The sequence below is a fragment of the Rhinoderma darwinii genome, chromosome 8, assembly GCF_050947455.1.
Source record: "Rhinoderma darwinii isolate aRhiDar2 chromosome 8, aRhiDar2.hap1, whole genome shotgun sequence".
Classification (NCBI taxonomy): Eukaryota; Metazoa; Chordata; class Amphibia; order Anura; family Rhinodermatidae; genus Rhinoderma; species Rhinoderma darwinii.
Window position 1 is genome coordinate 83930871 of NC_134694.1, and position 20964 is coordinate 83951834.

General features: G+C 43.0%; 1 protein-coding gene across 1 annotated transcript; it reads right to left on the bottom strand.

The window, feature by feature from the left end:
* Nucleotides 1-1423: 1423 nt before the first annotated feature.
* LOC142659573 (phosphoglycerate kinase 1) lies at nt 1424-20964 on the bottom strand. The gene is made up of 11 exons (XM_075835840.1): nt 20816-20964; nt 14977-15027; nt 13663-13818; nt 12296-12440; nt 10978-11081; nt 9616-9735; nt 4290-4404; nt 3182-3361; nt 2732-2909; nt 2104-2202; nt 1424-1857 (listed from the first exon to the last, which is right to left on the bottom strand). The coding sequence occupies exons 1-11, from the start codon at nt 20878-20880 to the stop codon at nt 1817-1819; spliced, it is 1254 nt and encodes a 417-aa protein (XP_075691955.1). The 5' UTR covers nt 20881-20964; the 3' UTR covers nt 1424-1816.

The window sequence follows — 20964 nt, forward strand, 5'->3', positions numbered from 1 at the left end:
TTCTTAAGAAATCTGTCCCTCTTCCATAGGCATTCTAGAACGAGTATCTTCTTCCTCAGATAGAGAGGAGGAGACAAGATGACTATTTGGATTGTATGTTAGGAGCCAGTTCAGACTGAGGCGGAGGCCAGAGGTCTTTACCTCCACATGTATCATTACACAATTTACCTTATAAATGTTGTTCCTTGCTCGCAAGTATTAAACAGTTCTGACATAACTTTTTTTTGTTAAACTACGTGAGTTTTTAGCATGAGTGGGGCATCAGAGTTTTGAGATTAACCTTTGCTTTTTGAGCACCATCCTTGTCCCCTTAAGGGAAAGGAGAGCAACCATCATTGAGAATCCAAAAACACACCACACAATGCTGGATTCACACAAGCGTTGCGCATCGCGGACGTGAAATTCGTTTTTCACGTCCGAAGTGCATCAGTGGTCTGTGTATTTGTTGGTTATACTGGAAGGCGCTCGGCTCCCAGCCCTGTTCCTATTGGTCATATGTTATGGAATCCTCACCTGTTCTGTATATTTAAGAACAGGAAATCCACAGCATGCGGTCATTAGCCCCTGTACCCCTGAGGACGCTACGTGTAGCAAAACATGTCGGGGGGGCTTTTTTGAATTGTAATTACATGCTTTGTTGATAGACCTCTCGCTACTGGGCATTTAGTGTAGGTGCAGCGTTCTGCAGCCGCTGGTACCTTGATTACGATTACCTCAAGTACCTATCGCCACATGTACTATTAGTTATTGCACGATGCAGATCCTTTCTAGCAGAATGCATGGTTATTTTAATCTATGTGGTTTGATTGCTTATATAGCGTAATAAAGATTTATAATTTAACTGTTCATGCTAAGTTGGGAAAGAGGGCTTATTTTGCCAGATGGCATCCAGTTGTATATATTGATCATGTGCCCGCCAACTATCAGGGTCTCTCTTTTTGAGAACTATCCATTTCTGCTCAGCTTTAGTCTCTAGGGGCTGCAGGAGGGCAGGGTCCCTTTAGGCGAACGCTGAATGGGTTATGTACACTGGAAGGACGAGAGACACCTCCTGCTGATCCAAGTCGTCTAATACCGTAAGAAAAAAAAAACCCACACCTATATTCTTTCCAGTGATTATCACACTTGTTACTGCCAAATCAAAGACACATTAAAAAAAATCATGCAGATGACGCATCATGGCCCTTGCAGCTACTACCGGCAATAGTGCGCAGCATGTAAAGATGTTCTGGAGCTTGGAGTTCAGGCTGCAATACAGACTATGTAGCTGGACAGCTATGTAGATAGTGAATATTTCTTAAAAATCTCAGTACACTGGATTTTTTTTTTTTTTTTTATGAGATTACAATCCCACTGCCTTGTATTAAAATTCTAAAGCAGATATTCAAACATCTATTGTACTATTAAAACTAAATATCCAGAATTAGAGGCTTTGTTTTTATTTTGTGCAGATTGTACAGGGGAGTCCATGTTGTTTGACATGTAAACAGTGAATACATTTAAAGTTTTAAGAATAGCACGGACCCCACAAACAGACATCTACAGGGGGAACATATACATCTAGGAGCAAGATATACCCCACACAAGGAGCCTAGTACACACTGCAACATTCTGTCCAGACAAGCAATGAATGGGGGTAACAGGGTTAACCTTTCACTACCGACAGGCGATGCCACGCACCGAGGTTGTCAAGTAACTAGCTTGATATCTGTCGGATTACAAGGTAGAGTGCTTGCGGCTTCAGTTTTCATTCCCCAGGACATGACCCCAACCATTCTTGCCCAAGATTGGTTCTTTATTCCATGATGCGGTACGGTTACACATTACTCAGAGAAGCCACGCCAGGGAGGACTTTACCTGTAAAGAGGAGCCGTAAAAAAAAATTACAATTAAAAATAAGTCAGTTAGACATTTACCTATAAGCAGAGAAAGTGTATTACATGGCACCTATTCTAATGAATTGGACTGCCATGTATTACATGGTTGGCAAGTCTACCAGGACAAGAACTGCTCTTAGAGGCTGGAGGGGGAAAGGACTACCCTTTATGACCTCCATATGCCTGGCAGAGGTGGACATAGAGATGACCCATATAATACCATTACCTTCAAGGAGCTCCAGGCTAGCACCTCCGCCAGTGCTCACGTGACTGACTTTGTCTTCAGTGTCCCATTTTGCACAACAGGTTGCGGTGTCACCTCCACCTGTAGGCAGAGCAGAAACATGAACAGAAGCTTAAAAATCATGCAAATTATAAAACCGACAAACTGAAGCGCTGCAACATTTAGGCCTTCACACTTGACCTCGCTTAATACATGTACCCAAAGGCACCTTAAACTGCAACAAAAACTTCAAACATGCCGTGGCAGTTTGGGGCTGATTCATAGCCCTGAATTTTTAAGTCAGAGTACGCAGCAATTTTGTAAATATTTTATTTTTTTTTTTTTTATAAAGTGTGTTTAGGTACATTTTCTAATGACTGCCATAATATGTCGGCTGCGTTTTTACTTTTGAAGTACCAGCAATACTAGAGACTTCCCCATGAGCTTTGAGAACTGGTTAGTCACCCACTAGCTACAGCTAAGAAATGGACCTAACATGTCACCTGCTATTTTGCAAATCGTGGGTGTACAAAATTACTCAGGACCCCTAAAAACCTCCTAATTACCACATTGGGAAGTTTTTAATGGGAGTTTCAAAATAAAAATTTGCGCACACTACCTTACAACTCACCAATGATTGTTATGCAGCCCTTTCCTGTGACTTCCACAACTTTGTCCATCACGGCTTTAGTTCCTTTAGCAAACTTATCCCACTCAAATACACCAACTGGACCATTCCATACGATCTGCTTGGCTCTTCCCACAGCTTCCACAAACAGCTTCATACTTTCAGGCCCACAGTCAAGACCCTGTAGATAAAAAAAAAAAAAAAAAAACACAAGTGTTGGGTTTTTGGTGGAGTTTTTTTTATTTATTTTTTTAGCATCTCGTGTTGCAAAGAGGAGTCTTTGCATGAGATGATCTTTGAACCACGATTAGCAATTAGAAAAACGTCAAAATTTTGAGATGCGTTTATGGGGCAGAAAAAGGCCACACAAAGATTGGGTCAATCAGCTTTTACAAGTAGTCTCAAACATGTTCTGTGCCAGTTTTATTCTTTCCCACAAACTCAACCACTCACCATCCATCCTGCTGGGATTCCAGTGGAGACGCTAGCTTGCCCAGTGGTCGCATTCTCATCAAACTTGTCAGCAGTGGTGAAGTCCACAGGTAGGGTGATTCTTACACTATTCTTCTCCGCTTTAGCCATCAAATCCTTTACAATCTTTGCACCCTCTTCATCGTACAACGATGTGCCAATCTAAAAAAAAAAAAAAAAAAAAGAAATAGATGTGGGATCAAAAGCTCAATTTGTCCATTATCATAAATGAGATAAGAAATGCAGAAGCCAAACATAAAATGCCACCTCTACCAAATGAGGGTTGTGCATTAGCCAAGGTTAGTAATTATACAGTCACTGTAAAAGGAGGGAAGCTGCAAGTGACAGCAGGAAGAAAGCTCAGCCTGTTAGGGTCATCTCTGCCACTGTACAGACTTCCAGTGACCCAAGGGGGCCGATTACACAAGTCCCTGTATCAATCAGAAAATGTGTGCTACAAGCGTCACATTGGGGAGGGGGCGGTGAGCAATTTGGCAGTTACATCTAATTACTCCATTACTGATCAGGCTATTTGCAGACACTAATATTGGAAACGTATGGTCTATTCAGTTCTGGCGATTATGTGAAGCTATATGCATGTAGACAGACAAGTGTCAAGTATGAACACTGCAAACACTAAACTTATGTCCTGCTTGGGTCAGACTTCGCCACAAACATGAATATGCAATCATTTTTACTAAGCCATTTGCTTTTAAGCAAAAATTGTAACCCGCCAGGTGTCTTTCAAAAAACATGGGTAGGGAGCAAATATAACCTTAATTATAAACAAACATGATTTATTTTTTTTATCGTAGTCCAAAGTGTTAAAAATGTGCTGGCAGAGAAAGTTATAGGGGGCCAAGTCATATTCAAAGGAGCCCAAAAAGCAAAGATCAGGGCTGCAGCATGGCCTTGAATGACTGATTTTGTGGCTTGTTGTACCTGCGTCTGCTCAAACCGCTTTCCTTGGCCAACATGTAAAATACACAAGAAATGATGGGAGCTGTAGTCTGACAATTGTTTGTTTGACTAGGGCTGCCTTTTCTCTACAGTAGTCCCTAGTCATCCGGTTACATCCCATGTCATTTACCTCCATGTTGTTTAACACTTTCAGGAAGGTGAATGCCATCCCGCCACCAATAATCATCTCATTCACATTATCCAACATGTTATTGATGAGCTGAATCTTGTCCTTGACCTTGGCCCTAGAAAGGAAAGAAGAAGAACTCTGTATATTGTTCAGAAATAAAGCAGCGGTCATGCACCTAGAGATTTATATGTACAAGTCCTGCTGGCCTAAATCTGATCTGTGCAATGAAGATTATCCAACCGGAGTTCCCTTAGCCAACAGATTTAGATCAGATTATAACCTGCTATTCATGATCACGGGAGCATTTACTTATACCTTCAAGTGAACACTTCAGGTGTAGGTGAATGCAGCCACTTTAGTGCCAAGTGTTAATCTTTGCCAACAGAGGATAAAAAAAAAACCCATTTGGGATGGATAGAAACTTAATAAATTCCCCAAATGGTTCCTAAATTCTGCCAAGACTGGCATTTCAGATGCCAGCTGTAATCTAAAGGGCACGGGAGTAAGAACCCCTCTTAATAAATGAGGTGCATCTCTGGCCATAAGTGTGCCTGAAAGTCAAATCTGCAGTAGCAACAAGTTGTAGTAAATTTGCGCTATAATTTGAAAGTTTCTGGCCCCACCCACAATTCACGCCATTTTCAAATTTTCTATTCCAGGAAACAATTAGAATGAATAATATTTCCCCCCATACGTATCCGCTGACGTCTGGAAGACTCATGTCAGGTGTCATCAGTAATTAGGTACCTGGTTCTTGGAATTCACCAAGCCTGGACTGGTAATCTGCCCAGCCTCAGGACAAATACAGTTTTAAACCTGTGGCAGAGCAGGAAGCTATATGCTCTCTGCTTTGCCATTCTGTGTATTGTAGGCTATAGACTACTTTAGGCCTGTGGCCTACAAGTAGACAGGACAATGCAGAGGATGTCAGCATCCTGGTGCGATAACATCACTGCATAACTTCAAAACCGATCTCAGCGGCTAGTCTCGTTGTGGAATCAGCTGTTGGGTAGTATTAGTTTTATTGTTTTCTGATTAACAATTGGGGTACAAAATAATTTTAAAAAAAGTTTAAGGGCATTACTATAGTTGTGGCAGAAAGAAGTTTCTTTACTACTGTCTAGAGGGCACAAACACATTGTTGGAGAATGGTGAACATTACTATGAGGGGCAAAAACAAAAAAGTCATTATTGCGGTGTAGGAGAACAGGGACACCAGGAGGAGCACTATTACTGTATGGGGTACAAAAGTTTACACTGTGTGGTGCACAAATTTGTTTTATATAACTTATAAAGGGAGTAAGGGGTTGAATTTGTGTTGCTACAGAGGCGGTGATGGTTGCAGAAGATATGAGCCATAGACATCTCAACCACAAACTCAGCAGTCATAAGGAGACGTAGTCATGGTGGTCAGGTCCAGATTGAGAAGAGAGCCTACAATTTGAGAAGAGGTCACCTGTGAGTCACTGGATTTATGGAGAAGCTGTCCCCTCTTTTGACATATCTGTTATAGGGAATCCTTGTATTACCCATAAAACAATTCTGGAGTATCTTTAATAAGAACTGTTGCGACTTTCCTCTGTTATTCCTCCTGGAGATTTACGAAGGCCTGGCCAACATGGAGACTAGAGTTTAAAACCAGTTGATTTTTAATGAGTGGCAGCTGTAGCTGACAATCAGTACTACAAAAATCTTGTGTAGCCCAGGCCTAAAATTTACAACTGGATATTTCTATTCTGTGTCAGTAGGAGGGTGTCCCTTTTTTCAAGAAGAATGGTTTCACCCTGTTGTCAAGTTATTCATACATTTCCAAGCAGAACAGGGGAAGATGCACCCAAAAAAGTTTATGGGTAATACATGTATTTACTAAAACAGACATAATAGGGGAGGTGACAGATCATTTTATTGGTCATGTACTCTGCCTGCGTCTGATCGGCACTATGTTCTCTTGTATAGTCTGCAGTGTGAGGATACTCTGCGGAGTTCTGTGTAGCACTGCTATCTGACCACTGGATGGCTGAACTGGTTATGGCTATACCACTATACAACCACCAAAAATACACTCAATACTGGCATTCTACCACCATGTAATATTCAGTAAGCCCCCAAACCAGTCACCTTAAACCTATGCAGCATATATTGAAAGACTGTCCATGGATATTTGGCTTCTAGTGGTCAGCCATGAACATGAAAATATATATATATATATATATATATATATATTCAGACATGAGTGAAATACCAGCTTAACAATTTGAAATTGCATTGTTATAGTATAAAATATTAGCATAGGGTATTCATTATTAGGGTATGTTCACACGAGGTCATTACGTCCGTAATTGACGGACGTATTTCGGCCGCAAGTACCGGGCCCCTACTATCATAGTTATGTACGACGCTAGGAGTGCCTGCCTCGCTGCCGGACAACTGTCCCGTACTGTAATCATGTTTTCAGTGTGAAGTCAATGCTAGATCCTACCATCCCCAGGTATATATATATATGTAGGCTTAGTCCCAGTTCTGGGTGTATGTGCAGCGTAGGTTCCCACCTTACAGAGGTCGCCTTGTCGTGGCAGGTGGGCTAACACTTTTTGATCAAAATGTGCACTAAGAACCTCCCTATTTGTAAGTAGATTTAGCTTTAGTGCATATTTATTTATATTTAGTGGTTTAGGTGGCATTAGTGTCGCAGGGTGCTGTCGCCATTTTTTGTCTGCTGTATATCTGCAGTCACAGGTGTTCTTGCACCTGCATACATTTTGTATCATTTAGTTGGAATGTGCTGTTCAAATTTTTGTTGTGTTGATGGTATCCATATATGTGGGGTTAGTGACTGCCTCCACTTGTTGTTCTTGCACTCCTCCCATTCTGCCCTGGGTGATTTTAATCAGTTCAATGCTGGATCCTACCATCCCCAGGTATATATATATATATATATGTAGGCTTAGTCCCAGTTCTGGGTGTATGTGCAGCGTAGGTTCCCACCTTACAGAGGTCGCCTTGTCGTGGCAGGTGGGCTAACACTTTTTGATCAAAATGTGCACTAAGAACCTCCCTATTTGTAAGTAGATTTAGCTTTAGTGCATATTTATTTATATTTAGTGGTTTAGGTGGCATTAGTGTCGCAGGGTGCTGTCGCCATTTTTTGTCTGCTACTATCATAGTTATGTACGACGCTAGGAGTGCCTGCCTCGCTGCCGGACAACTGTCCCGTACTGTAATCATGTTTTCAGTGTGAAGTCAATGGGTGCGTGAAAACCACGCATATCACACGTAAGCACTTCCGTGCGAATAGCGTGATTCGCGCTACAGCAGTGAAAAGGATGAATGAAAACAGAAAAGCACCACGTGCTTTTCTGTTAACAAACATCCAAATGGAGTGTCATAATGGCGGCTGCGCGAAAATCACGCAGCCACGCATCATATGATGCTGCCACACGGAGCGGTCAAGTGCCTCTTGCGCAGGCAAAACGTCGCGTTTTTTGCGTGCGCAAAATGCACACGCTCGTGTGAACCCAGCACATAAGATTAAGGCCTAGTTCACACAGTTTTGATGTGGAAACAGTGCCAAAAAAAAAAAACACAAAACTTTTTTTTCCCCTGCAAGTGGAAAAATGTGACATGCTCTTTCAGGCGTTTCCATCTGACCTCCCCCCCATTGACAAAGGGAAGCAGAGAAAGCGTTTTTTTGCAGCTTTTTCCCCTCAGCGCTCAATAGCCCTGGCTGAAAATGCTGCAAGGAGTGCAGCCAGGCCAAAATCTGCCTCAAAATTCCTGAAGGAATTTTGTGTCAGATTTTTCAGCCAGCAAAAAACTGAACATACCGAGGCCCCATGCACACGAACGTAAAAACGTCCGTAATAACGGGCCCATAGACTTCTATTGGCCACGGGTACCTCCCCGTATGCTTACGGGAAGGTGCCCGTGCCGTTGAAAAATATAGAACATGTCCTATTTCAGGCCGTAATTACGGCACGGGCAGCCCATAGAAGTCTATGGGGCTCCTGTAATTACGGGTGACTACATGTGTACACCCAGAACTACGGGAGCGTTGCTAGGCGACGTCTGTAAATAGTCACTGTCCAGGGTGCTGAAAGAGTTAAACGATCGGCAGTAACTTTCAGGACCCTGGACTGTGAATTCCGATCACAATATAAATCAACGTGTAAAAAAAAAAAAAAAAAAAGCCAATCACTGGCTGCAGCGGTTACATGGACTGCCGCGTCATCCAGGGAGGTCGGGCTGGATGTTGAAAGAGGGACGCGTCACCAAGACAACGGCCGGGTAAGTATGAATTTCTTTTACTACGGAAAGGGCTGCCCCTGCTCTTTATCCTGCACTGATAGAGAGAAGGGGCTGCCAATTAGTGCAGTGCAATTTTGCAGCGAAAACGTGCCCGTAAATACGGGTGGAATACGTGTGACCAAGGACCCGTATTTACGGGAGGGAAAAATACGTTTGTGTGCATGAGGCCTAAGGCCCTGTTCACAACGAGTGACATGTTTTTTGCTGCGGAAACAGCCGTAAAAGACGGCTGAAATTGCCTCCTATTGTTTTCAACGGGAGGTGGAGCAGTTTCCTGTGAGCAGAAGAGACACTCGCGGGAAAAAGAGACATGCCCTATCTGGAGGAGTTTTCCGCCTCAAAAACCCCATTGTAAAATCAATGAGATGATGCAAACAGATGACGCGTCTTATGGCATAAACTGCTTGCGGTTTTTCCCTTTGCCCATTGAAGTAGGTAAAAAAATAAATAAAAAAAAAACATTTTTAAAAAATGCGGCAAAAACCGCCTGTGGTGCAAAAAACAAGAGCAGATTTTCAGGCAGATTTTTCTGCCTGCAAAAAACTCCATGTGAACATAGCCTAAGTGTTGACCTCAATTATTGTATCAATTGGAACAGTAATGTAGTAAAATTTTGGAGTTGTGTATATTTTAAGCTGCGATTTCAGAATCTTTAGAGGTGTTTCTCATTAATAGAGATCTAACATATCTGTAGGTTACACCAAATGCTTGATAAGTAGGGGGTCCAATCTCTGGGGCTTCCTACCTGTCTGAACAGGGGTCCTTTGTGCAATCAATCATAACAGGCAGTTGGGAGCACGTACAATGCTCCAACTTCCTTGCCACCGTAGGCTGTTTTTGACACAACAGGAGCCACAGGACCCCCACTTCTCCCAACATGGAGTCACTAATCAAATTTTACCTGCCAAGCATTTCTGAAAAGTGAAATGAAGAAAATTCTAGGCATTCCCAGGAAGGAAGAGGATCTAGGAAAGTGGTCAAGAGCAGATGCTGCACACTAATCTGTTAGCTGGTTACTTACCCTCCAAGAATGGCAAGGAATGGTCTCTCTGGGTTCTCCAAAGCCTTGGCAAAATAATCTAGTTCTTTCTTCATTAAGAATCCAGCAGCTCTCTGGGGAAGATCAACTCCTACCATGGAGCTAGAAGAGAAGAACCACCATGTTAATAGGTAAATCTTGGAGCACAGGTTGCTCCAGGGAGTGAGGCCACGCATCGTACTGACTCCAGCACAGCAGTCGTCCATGAACAACTATAGCAGAGCATGCCCGCTGCTGCACCATTCAATCTACAGGACATGCACCAATCTAACATTTATCTGGAGAACAGGTGATAAAGATTTGTGGCATATAAAACCTGAACCCTTAGTGGTCCTTTTGAAGAGGGAATGGTTTAAAATTCACTGATGTGCACCAAATGCCTGGCACAAAAAGCCCGCATAAAACTAGTTAGACCGCATTAGTAAATCTGCCCCATTATGTAAAAAAAAAAAAAAAAAACCTAGAAGGGAAATAAAAATAAAGAGACTCTGTCACCACATTATAAGTACCCTACCTCCTACATAAGGAGATGGGCGCTGTAATGTAGGTGCAGTAATGCTTTTTATTTAGAAAAACTATTTTTACCACGTTAGAGATTTTAGCTTCATGCTAATTACTTTCTTAATGCCCAACTGGGTGTGTTTTTACTTCAGACCAAGTGGGCGTTGTACAGGGGAGTGTATGACGCTGACCAATCAGCGTCATACACTTCTCTGCATTCATTTCCTCAGCGCATAGGGATTCTGCTAGATCACTATGTGCTGTCTATTCACTGTCTAAAAACTTCAGTAATGTTAATGTGTTCGTATAAGACATTCCTACCAGCCAGGATAGGATGTCTATTCACAATACCGACACTTTGCTAACGTTTGTGTGGGACTTACAGCAGAGCAAGCGTAATCTCGCGAGATCACGCTGTAAATGACAGGTTACAGTGAGATTACGCTTGCTCTGCTGTAAGTAGGAGATAGGGCACTATAATGTGGTGACAGAGCCTCTTTAAGACAAACATGAATAAACCTTTTGCTACAATACAAGAGTCCACAGTTCTTTGGTTCCCTTTGGGGAGGTTACACGATATGATCTGTGAGCTCCAGGTTAGGAATATCAAGTGAGTCTTACATTAAGCCATAAACAAAAGAACATCATGGACCTCAAATTCCCTGAGATAAAGGAAGTTCAGACACATCTGGCATTTAGTTGTTTTGCTGCAACTATCTATTCCCTACTGGCCTCCAGCTTGTGTGCAGCACTCATGAGACGGCAGGAGACCCAGGGGAAGTAACCAATTTACAAAGCTTTTTTTTCCTGGAGCTCAACACTACAACACCAGCAATCATTTACCTGTGAGCTCTGTGTGCAGTCCCAAAAGCATCATTGACGTAGACATCGCCAAGCTTAGAAAGAGATGCCCTAAAAGCTTCCACTTTTGCAGGATCTGCCTTGGTCTGAAAGTAAGAGGTGGAAAAGGATTGTCTGTATATGGTCAAATCAATAGACCGCTATGTGAGTTTATGGCATCAAGTAACAATAGTATGCTTAGGATATCTGAATTAAGCACTATTTTGACATCACAATTTACGGGACATTTTTCATAATTAACCTTACACATACTTGTCAGGAAACAATACTACTTAGATGATGCATTTTACAAATAAATATCCTTCAAGTTCTCAACGCCATCCAGCGTCTACAGTAGATGTGCGTCACAACAGTATGGCGCAGGCTCCGGAGCAGAGTCTGCACCATAGACGGCAGATACCAGTTTTATATAGCCGACACCTGCCTGCAACGATTGGGAATGGAGATTACACTGATCCCCGACATTAACCCCCTCAAATACAGAAAGAATTAGCAATCTCACCATCTGGATGGTTAGACAGAGGTAGGAGCACTGTCCCCAATGACAAAATCATGGGGTGCCAGTTGGTTGCCATGGCATTTAGAAGCCTAATGAAGGCCTCTAGGTCTGTCTTCTGTACTTCATTATTAAGCCTTAGATTTTTGAATGCTGTAAAATCAAACCACCACCCATTCCATTTTACGGCACAAAAACATTGTTTTCAGTACATTAAACTACAACTCGTCCCACACAAAAAAAAAAACCCTCACATGGCTGCTGAAAAAAAAAAAAAAAAAAAAAACCACAAAAATAATGGCTCTTAGAAGGTGGAGAGGAAAAATGTGCCTGTTCATTAAGGGGTTAAAGCTTTGATCAGAAAATAAAGCTCATACTAGCTGACTGACAAGGAGACTGCTGGGTTCCTACATATCCTGCACAAGTGAACTCTAAAAGTTCATACTGGTTCTCCTATTTCAGCCAGTAAAGGTCACAGGAGTATAGGTCAGCATTCACACAGCTGTACAGTAGGAGAAGTACTCAAGGACAGTGTGTTATACCAGGTCAGTCATCCTAAAAATAGAAAGAGCCTAAGATACTCTTTACTTGACCTTCAGTGAAATGTCAGAGGTCGTAATCTCAGACGGGATCAGGTTTAATATTATATGTACTAGCTTGGACCCCACATTCAGAGAAGAAAGCTAGAGTGAGAATAAGAACTGGTTTTCAAAGTTCAGCTTGTTTAGTAAAGTAGAATATTGGTGGGGGGGGGGGGGGGGAACTTGGTTGGAAGGAGCCTACACATTTCTTGCATAGTCTCACCTTGTTCCCAGCAGCATCTTTGCCCTTTCCCTCTTCCTCCACATGGAATCTCAAGTTCTCCAGGAGAAGGATGGTCCCGGGGGCTGGATCTGCACATGTAGCCTCAACTTCTGCTCCCACACAGTCCTTCAGGAACACTATATCTCTGTAGAATGAATGTATGAAGGAACAGATGCTCAACACTAGAGAATCAATACATATAAAGCACACCATCTCAAGAACCACAATTTGGGTTTATATTGGCAGAGGCCATAATACCCCAGTTTCACAAACAAAGAGGTGGTTCAGTGGGTACTCGGGTTTAAGATTTGTGAACCCAGACTGCTGCTAATAAAAAACCTGTTGCTAGGTGTTTAGATCTGGTTGGATTGGGTTAAAGTGTCAAACACCGCTCTTGTAGGCTTCAAAATAGCAGATAAAGATGTTCTGTGAGTCTCATCGATAAGGGCACGTTCAGACATGAATAATTGCTGTGGAATTCCGCCACAGACAATCCAAAGTGGAAATCCAGACTTTTCCCGTTACTTTCTATGACCTTTTTAGGTAACTTAGTGCAGTCCTTGCAAAAAACCGGCCACGGTGTAGAATCTTCAATCCGCAGCATGAATGGCCGCCAGCGGAGAAGCAGTGGATTTTCACTATGGATTTCAGCCTTTGCAATGCAGAGGCTGAAATCTGCAGCAAATCCGCAATGTCTGAACAAACTGTCGAATATGAAAATCCTGCCACGTCTGAACAGGCACTAAGAGATGATACATTAAGAAATAATTGGGGGAGGGGGTATTGATCAACCGTACTATGCCAGTTTTCTTGTATAGAAAAGTTGCAAGAGGGCACAAGTTGCAATTCTCAACTTTTGGTATTTTTAAACCACCCACGCCAATTTCTGAGAAATGGGCAAGTGTAGATTTGTGGGGTGTAGCAAGGCAAGTGGCGGTGTCAGGCCCTGTACCCTCTGCCAAATTGGACAGAAAAATAATGAATTCTCACCTTATCCTCTCTGCATGCCACGGCTCATACAGGGTCCTGACTCCAGGCCATTGTATGTGACGCAGCACTTTACTGTGTTAGGACCTTGTAGGATTCGCGTAGCATGCTGCCGGACCCTGAGGGGAGTAGGAGCAGCGAGGAGCGTATGCTTCTTATTTTATGGGGAACGGACGGCACATGGACAACTGAAAGATGCTACACTTCAACATTCGCCTCTTAAAAAGGTGTTGAATCTTACTCAAACTTTCTTTCAAGACTGGTGTATGAAAGGCTGGTTTTAGTCCACCCCCCACACAATACATGCATTAGAAAATTAGCTTTTATTACTGTAAGACAGAAAATAATAATTTTTTTCTTAAAGATTAAACAACTATTACCTTTTCATAAGAGACTTCAGTTCCTTAGCTACTGGTGCCAGAGAGTACTTATCAGGCATGGGGACTCCATCAGGCCTGCCAAGGTGGCTCATTAAAACAACAGATTTAGCGCCATGGTCTAAGCAGTGCTGAATACTGGGGACAGCAGCCTTAATCCTGGAGATCAGTGATCAGACAAAGCAAAAAAACACTGCAGCAGTTTAGCAAACCAGGAAAATCAGATACTACAATCTTGGCTAGTGACGGGTTTTCAATTAGGTAGAACAAACAAAATATACAGTGAAAATGTAAAACCCAACAAGTGTCTAATGCCACCTGTGTCCAAGAACAGATCAGCCAAGCACCTGTGCCGGTCAGTTATGAAACATTTAATGTACAGAGTTGGTAGGAACGCTTGCTTCAAGCAAGTCACTAACGATTAATTGGGTGGTGGAATGCTTGCCCGTCATACCCATCACAGAACTCGTGTTTTAGAAATGTAATTGGTTACTTCGTAGGACGTTAACTTTAAGGCCATGCCCATAATCACGGGCCACGATTGCGGACACGGCTGACCGCCAACAGCGCTCCCATACAAAGTATGGAAGCACAGCCCGTAAAAAGCTAAAAAAGATAGGACATGTCCTATCTTTTGCGGTACACTTCTATGGCACGGACACCTATCCGTAGAGATACGGAAAGGTGTCGGAACCCAATAGGACTGAATGGGTCTGTAATTGCGGACCGTATTACGGTGCGCAATTACGGAGAATTTTTACGGTCGAGTGCATGGGGCCTAACCAGGCACCTTTCTCAGAATGTAGGCCAAGCTGGATGTCATACTACCCCACCCCCTCCCTCTATCCTATTTTATGTATAAGGTTCTGTTCACACTTCATTTAGGAGTATACGTTTTAAACTCCCGTAGCAGCGGATAGTAAATTATTACTTTGTTTGAACATGTGGACAAAATAGAGCTTACCGTCACATGCAAAGTCAAAAGTGAAAACCAATATGGCTGCAGTTCCGGTGGTCAATATTTTGCAAAAAACTTCACTGCCACAAGTGAACAGAGAAATTACAAAATGCATCAAGATCCCTTTAAGGGATGTTCATTGGAAATTTGCCTATATTATACCTATCAGTGAGTTATACCCGGCTTACAGCCGTAATACAGGGCATTTGGTGGTGGGGGGGGGACGGGACAAATTTTATCTCCTATAGAAAATGACAGAACAGATGCATAAACATGGGCTTGCACTAGATAATCTTCCCACGTACTATACAAGCCACACCTTGGAGGTTCGGACAAGAGCATAGGAAGTCACTTCTCACCTTTGGTTGTTCGTTATCTGGTTATTTTTCATTGGAACATTGAAGTCAACCCTAGAAGAAGAATTACAGAAAGTTTTACATTACAGTAACATGCTGCAGACCAAGAATTGCTCAGAAGTAGATCTCTGCAAAACATACAAATATATTTTAGCACCATCTAGAAAAATAAGGCATAGGCAAAGATTTGGCTGCCAAAAACACCTATGTGAATGCCACAAGTTTGTCAACTTGCACATGAACGTGCTTTTACAGCCGCAATTCCCCCGAAAATCCACAGGAGAATTGCGGCCCCATTCATCTCTATGGACCCATGCACACGACTGTGGTTTCCACGGTCCGTGCATGGCCCAGGAGCCTGGACCGCAGAAAGAACAGACATGTCTTATTACGGACATGTTCCGCAGTCCAGGCTCAGAAAAGAATGGGCACGGCAATGTGCATGGCCCACGATTTGCGGGCAGCTCGCGGGTGACTCTGCGGCCGGCTGAGCTGAAAATCACGGCCGTGCACATGGCTATGGTAGTGTGCACGAGGCCTAACGGATATTCAAATTATCACACAAGGCATATAATGATTTCATAACATGTTAAATGGAAGTCTATACAACCACTAGTTCTCAGTTTGACCCATTGTATAACCATCTGTTACAAAAGCCTAATGAGTTGGCACCTTAGTATCAGAAAGACAGTGTGAAATCAAACATAGGTCAGAGAATGTACACACTTTAAAACCATGAGCCTCTACAGTACCATGTGGTTGAGGTAGCTATACATGCTGCACTGGTCCGGAGACACAGCCCTTTTATATTCAAGAGTTGCATTCCCAATTCTGCTGGTTGCCATTGGAATCGGTCAACATGCTTGTTGACAGACACGCCCCCTAACAAGTGATAAGAGAACGTAATGACACTTTTCTGCTGTACTGCTTGCATCTTAAACACTGTACAGTTATAAAAACCTACTCCTAAGAATGAATATCACCAAAGCAAGGTTTACCCTGTAAAAATAGAACCAGAAGTGTGTTTTACCTCAGCGGCCTGAAGAAATTTTTACGCCACTGTATACAAGAATTATATGTAATACAAGTTATAACTCAGGACCAAGACAAGATACAAATGCAATGCATTTGCAAAGTTGCTCAACTTTTATGCATATTATATGTAACTGTTACAGTACGCTTGAATCAGATTCATTACCATTCCACTCCAGTATAACCACGAAGCATCCCGTTCTGTAATGGACCAGGGTTCACCCCAGACATGCCTGCCTCAACATTTAACACAAATGTAATTCACTGGAAAGCAATATTCTGGCCTAGTAGTAAAAATTCCCATGCTGGTGATAGATTGAAGAGTTAATTCCTATTCACATGCAGACTAGTACTTCAGCGTGGTGACTCAGCTTCCAAAACGGAAGTTGGATCTTTTAGCAAAATTGCAGCAAGCAAAAAAGATACATGGTTTCATACAATACGGTTTACTAGGTTAGGCCTCATGCACACTTCCGTAGGCTGTTATTGACGGTCCCGTCACACACTGATGGCTTCCGCGTGCAGTCCGTTGTTTCACAGACCAAATTCAATGAGAAGGCCGAGACCGTTCCGTCAAAAACGGGCAGGAGTAGGACCTGCACTACTTTTGACGGCACGGCCGCACGGTTCCGTTAGAACGGAAGTGTGCATGGCCCTATTGAAATGAATGGGCTCAGGGTGCTATCCGTGACAAAAACAGATAGAACCCTGAAGGAAAAAAAAAAACCTGAAGTGGGCATGAGGCCTTACCCTGGAACAAATACTCTATTGTGCATTTTGTTTACAGGAAACGTGAGCGGAATGGGCCCCTATACATAATGAATATACTAGCAAACCTGACCATCTTCTGTGAACCTGGTTCCCGCTGCTTTCAGGCTTGCTGCAAACAGATCATAAATACTGTAAAGTGAAGTTGGCCATATGCAGCAGACGAGCTTGAACAGATATCCCAAATAGACCTTTACATAAAGATTTTCAGCAAACTACTACTACTTCTTAGATATTCAGATATACATCAATACATTAAAGTGCCAAAAACGCTGATGTAAAAGCAGAATAACGATCTGTAACGATTTAGGGAATTTCCCTCTCACAAGATGGCATAGCCCATCAGACTCATTCAGCAATGGGACTGCAGCACTTTAGGTTGAAAAGTTTAGAGAAAAGATGCCAACTGGACAGGTTAATGCAGCGTGTTACATGCCAGCACTGTGAGTACAAGTGGGTCTCCTAAGACACATGCTATAAGGCTATATGTATAAGCATTAAAAATAGCACCCCACCACAGGTTGTGTTTGGTATTGCAACTCCACACCCATTCACCTCAAAAGAGCGGAGCTGCAACATCAGACAACCCATGGACAGAAGTGTCACCATTTCTGGAAGAAAGCAGTCATGTTTTTCTAATCCTGTACAACCCTTTTAGTCGTGGTTTATTGCGACAGTCGTTTCCTGCTGTAGGTTATGACACAAGGTGCTATACACGCATCGCACTGCATAGGTTAAATTAGGCCTCAGTCACCTCTCCTGCCATCCTCCGTGATATTTTAGTCATCAGAAAAATGGCAGACAAATATCTGGTACTTCTTGATACGGATATACATCTGCTGGGTCCTCTGTGCATGTCCTACCAGGTCCCAGTAACTAGGAGAACAAATTATGCTGGCAAAATTATAAGGTCACCGATACTTAAAAAAGCAGGATTTTACTACTTACAATTACAGGACAGCTATATCCAATTAGGGATGCACGATGCATCGAAAATGCGATACCATTTAGATACCGTGCACCCTGAAACTGTTCAACACCGTCAATTTATGTATTTCAATGATGTGTGGCCGCACAGCTTAGTATTGAAATAAAATGAAGAGAACATGGCGCGCGCTCTGTACAGCACCCGCGATGTTCTTTTCCTCGAGTTGCGCCTGTGTCACAGTAGGAGGCAGGGACGCTCCTCCTTTCTTTACTGCCACCAATGAGCTGAGAACATGAGAAAGGGAGAGGAGGGGGAATGTTGCGGGCGGAACAGGGGTCCTGATGTGTCGCTCGCGGTGCAGTGTACAGCGACAGACCAGCATAGTAACCCATGCTAATGTGAGTCACTGCCACCATGCAGGACTACTGTCCCGTAGTGTAATCGGGTTTTCAGGACAGTAGTCCCCCTGGGAGGCAGTGACACAGCAGCATGGCTGACTGATGCTAGAAGCCGGGCTTTCTGAACTACATTGGATCCAGGAAAAGCGGTCGACATACGGTCTCACGCACTGAACAGCCATGTGAATTAACCACATCTTCTCGTTCACACATTAAGCCAATGGTGCCGATTATAATCATAGTAAGTGATCCCGTCAAGTACCTCGCTCACAGTTGTAATGGGCAACATGGGGTTAATTTTTAACGTGAGGCACCTGGAGGTTCAAAGTTGATAACACCACGTTCCTCACATCAGAGAACGGACACACTTTAGATTTTTAAATTTTTCTTATTGGTGGCAAAGTATCGTTTTGGTATCGAGTATCGCAATACCACTAAGTATCGGTATCGAAATCTAAATTCTGGTATTGTAACCCTATATCCAATATAAACCATCAATTGACCCTTTATAAAACCGACATATGTCAATTACAGGGGTGCAGCAACTGGAAGGCCATCAGATATTGTGAAGCATCTAAAATCCCACTGATACAATGAAACGTAACAGACAAATATAAAACATTTAACAGCTCCAAAGACAACTTATGAAGCAGGTGGATGGTAGAATTATTTATGGCCTTGTTGGGGGGTGATTCATTTTCTCATGAGGCCTTTGCTACATTGATGAATGCCTAGAACAGTATTTCTCCATGAGATGGTTTAACATCTCCATCGACCTTCAGTATGCCCTTGAGGGTATGTTCACACGCTGAGAGGCAGTTACGTGTGAAAAGACAGACTGTTAACAGCTGCCTCGTTTCACACGTAAATGCTCCTCCTCGTAATTTGCGAGCCGTCTGAGACGCTCGTAAACCTTGAGCCATGCTTCATTGATTTCAATGAAGAACGGCTCAAATTACGTGGCAAAGAAGTGCCCTGCACTTCTTTGCCGAGGCAGTAAATTTACGAGTCGTCGTTTGACAGCTGTCAAACGACGACTCGTAAATAACAGGTCGTCTGCACAGTACGTCGGCAAACCCATTCAAATGAATGGGCAGATGTTTGCCGACGTATTGCAGCCCTATTTTCAGACGTAAAACGAGGCATTATACGCCTCGTATACGTCTGAAATTTGGCCGTGTGAACATACCCTTACATGACGCTTCACAGCAACAGGAAGACCGCAGCAGCATGAGGAGGATTCAGCCTTCCTCCATGTTTGATGGGGCACATTTTATGCAATCACTTTGTATGATCATCTTCAGGTTTTCAGCAGAAGCACAAAACTCCTTGATGCAGGAATAGAAAATAAACATATGGCTGCCCAGTCATGAAAATGTATTGCAGAGTACAACCAGGCCGACCAGGCAGCGACAGTCAGACTTCTGTTTCCTGGAGTAAAATCATCTGAAAACATGTCCCTCATGATGAGGATGTTTGAGAACCAAAAGCCAGGAGTGCAATCAAAACACAGAAGAGGTGAATATCTCTACAGTAAACACTTTATAGATTCCACTCTTGGTTTTGGCTTCTAAATACGAATGCAGATTAATGTAAAAATAGCAGCAGTCGCCTCTTTTCTGGCAGAATGTAGATCAAGGATCGACCGCGCCATTACAATAAAAAGTTTCAGTATTTGGCCGGTCTGAGTTGAGCAAATGGCTAATATGACAAACAGTTCCCAAGGGTGCTGGTTATTTACAACGTGGGACTCCCATCATCTCCAGGAGCACAACAATGTCATTTACAACTGCAAAATAATGAAACTGGAAAACCCATTGAATCAGATCGAGGAAATTCAACTGAATGGATGTTAAGGTTAAACACTACAGTTTAGCCGCAGTATAGAAATTGATGCACTAAATGTAAAGTAATCACGACTGGTTGTAACCAGCAATGGATGACGAGGACACCCGGGGCATATCCAGAGGACCCAAAGTCATATCTCCTCATCTGCAGCAGAAAGTAACAATGTTAAATTGGTTTACGTACCAAACCAGCAATACGATCATCCAGGTTTTGCTAAGGCCTCGTTCACATCTGCGCCAGAGCCCCGTTCCGGCGACTGCGCTATGGATTCCATCAAAACCCTTGCAGAACTGAGACAAACGGAAACCATTAGCACCGGATTCACCACCATCAATGGTGATGGAAACAGAAACCTTTGGTTTCAGTTTGTGTCAATCAGGGCTCCGTTCTGACGGAAAGCTCTGGCGCATGTGAACAAAGCCTTACACATCTGTTCATTCTAACACCACAATTTACAGCAATCACGAATTGGAAACTAGGACAGATTTGACCTCTGATAAAAGCTATTGCTTTCCCTCCCACGCATCTTAGGGGGAATTTTAAAAAAAAAATTCTCCTGTTGGACTACTGAAAATTATTGCAGAAGAAAAGTGGAGTAAACCATTGCAACCAACCAGAAACAACCTCTGATTACTCAAAAGCACTTTGGAAAACGAGAGCGGAGATCTGATAGGGTGCTTTGGGCCTTTTCCTCGCACTACTTTTGATAAATCTTGCAGGTGGCCTTGTATGGACGCACTCCTGCTATCTATATCCCAGGGATGCCGCAAGTCACACCCACACACGACGGGAAAGAATTGTCCATGACACCTTCAAATAACAGAGCTGGCCGCATGCTATAGTAAAGCCGTACAAATCCGCAGCTCACCTCATCACCACCCTCTTCCCTTTCACATCCACCTTATCCAGGGTAAGCTTGGTAGAGAGCGACATGATTGCAGCAGGTCCAGGCAGCTCGGAAACGGTAACAAGGGTAACTCAGCGCAGGTCACCTTATCACTGTGGAAGCCCCGCCTC

What these genes read in the sequence shown, in the direction of transcription:
- LOC142659573 (XM_075835840.1), bottom strand. Translation starts at nt 20,880, where the DNA reads ATGTCGCTCTCTACCAAGCTTACCCTGGATAAGGTGGATGTGAAAGGG. An exon ending in AAGTGTTAAACAACATGGAG is followed by an intron (nt 3,362 to 4,289) that starts GTAAATGACATG and finishes TTTTTTTTTTAG; the next exon opens with ATTGGCACATCGTTGTACGA. An exon ending in GGGCTGCATAACAATCATTG is followed by an intron (nt 2,203 to 2,731) that starts GTGAGTTGTAAG and finishes CTCTGCCTACAG; the next exon opens with GTGGAGGTGACACCGCAACC.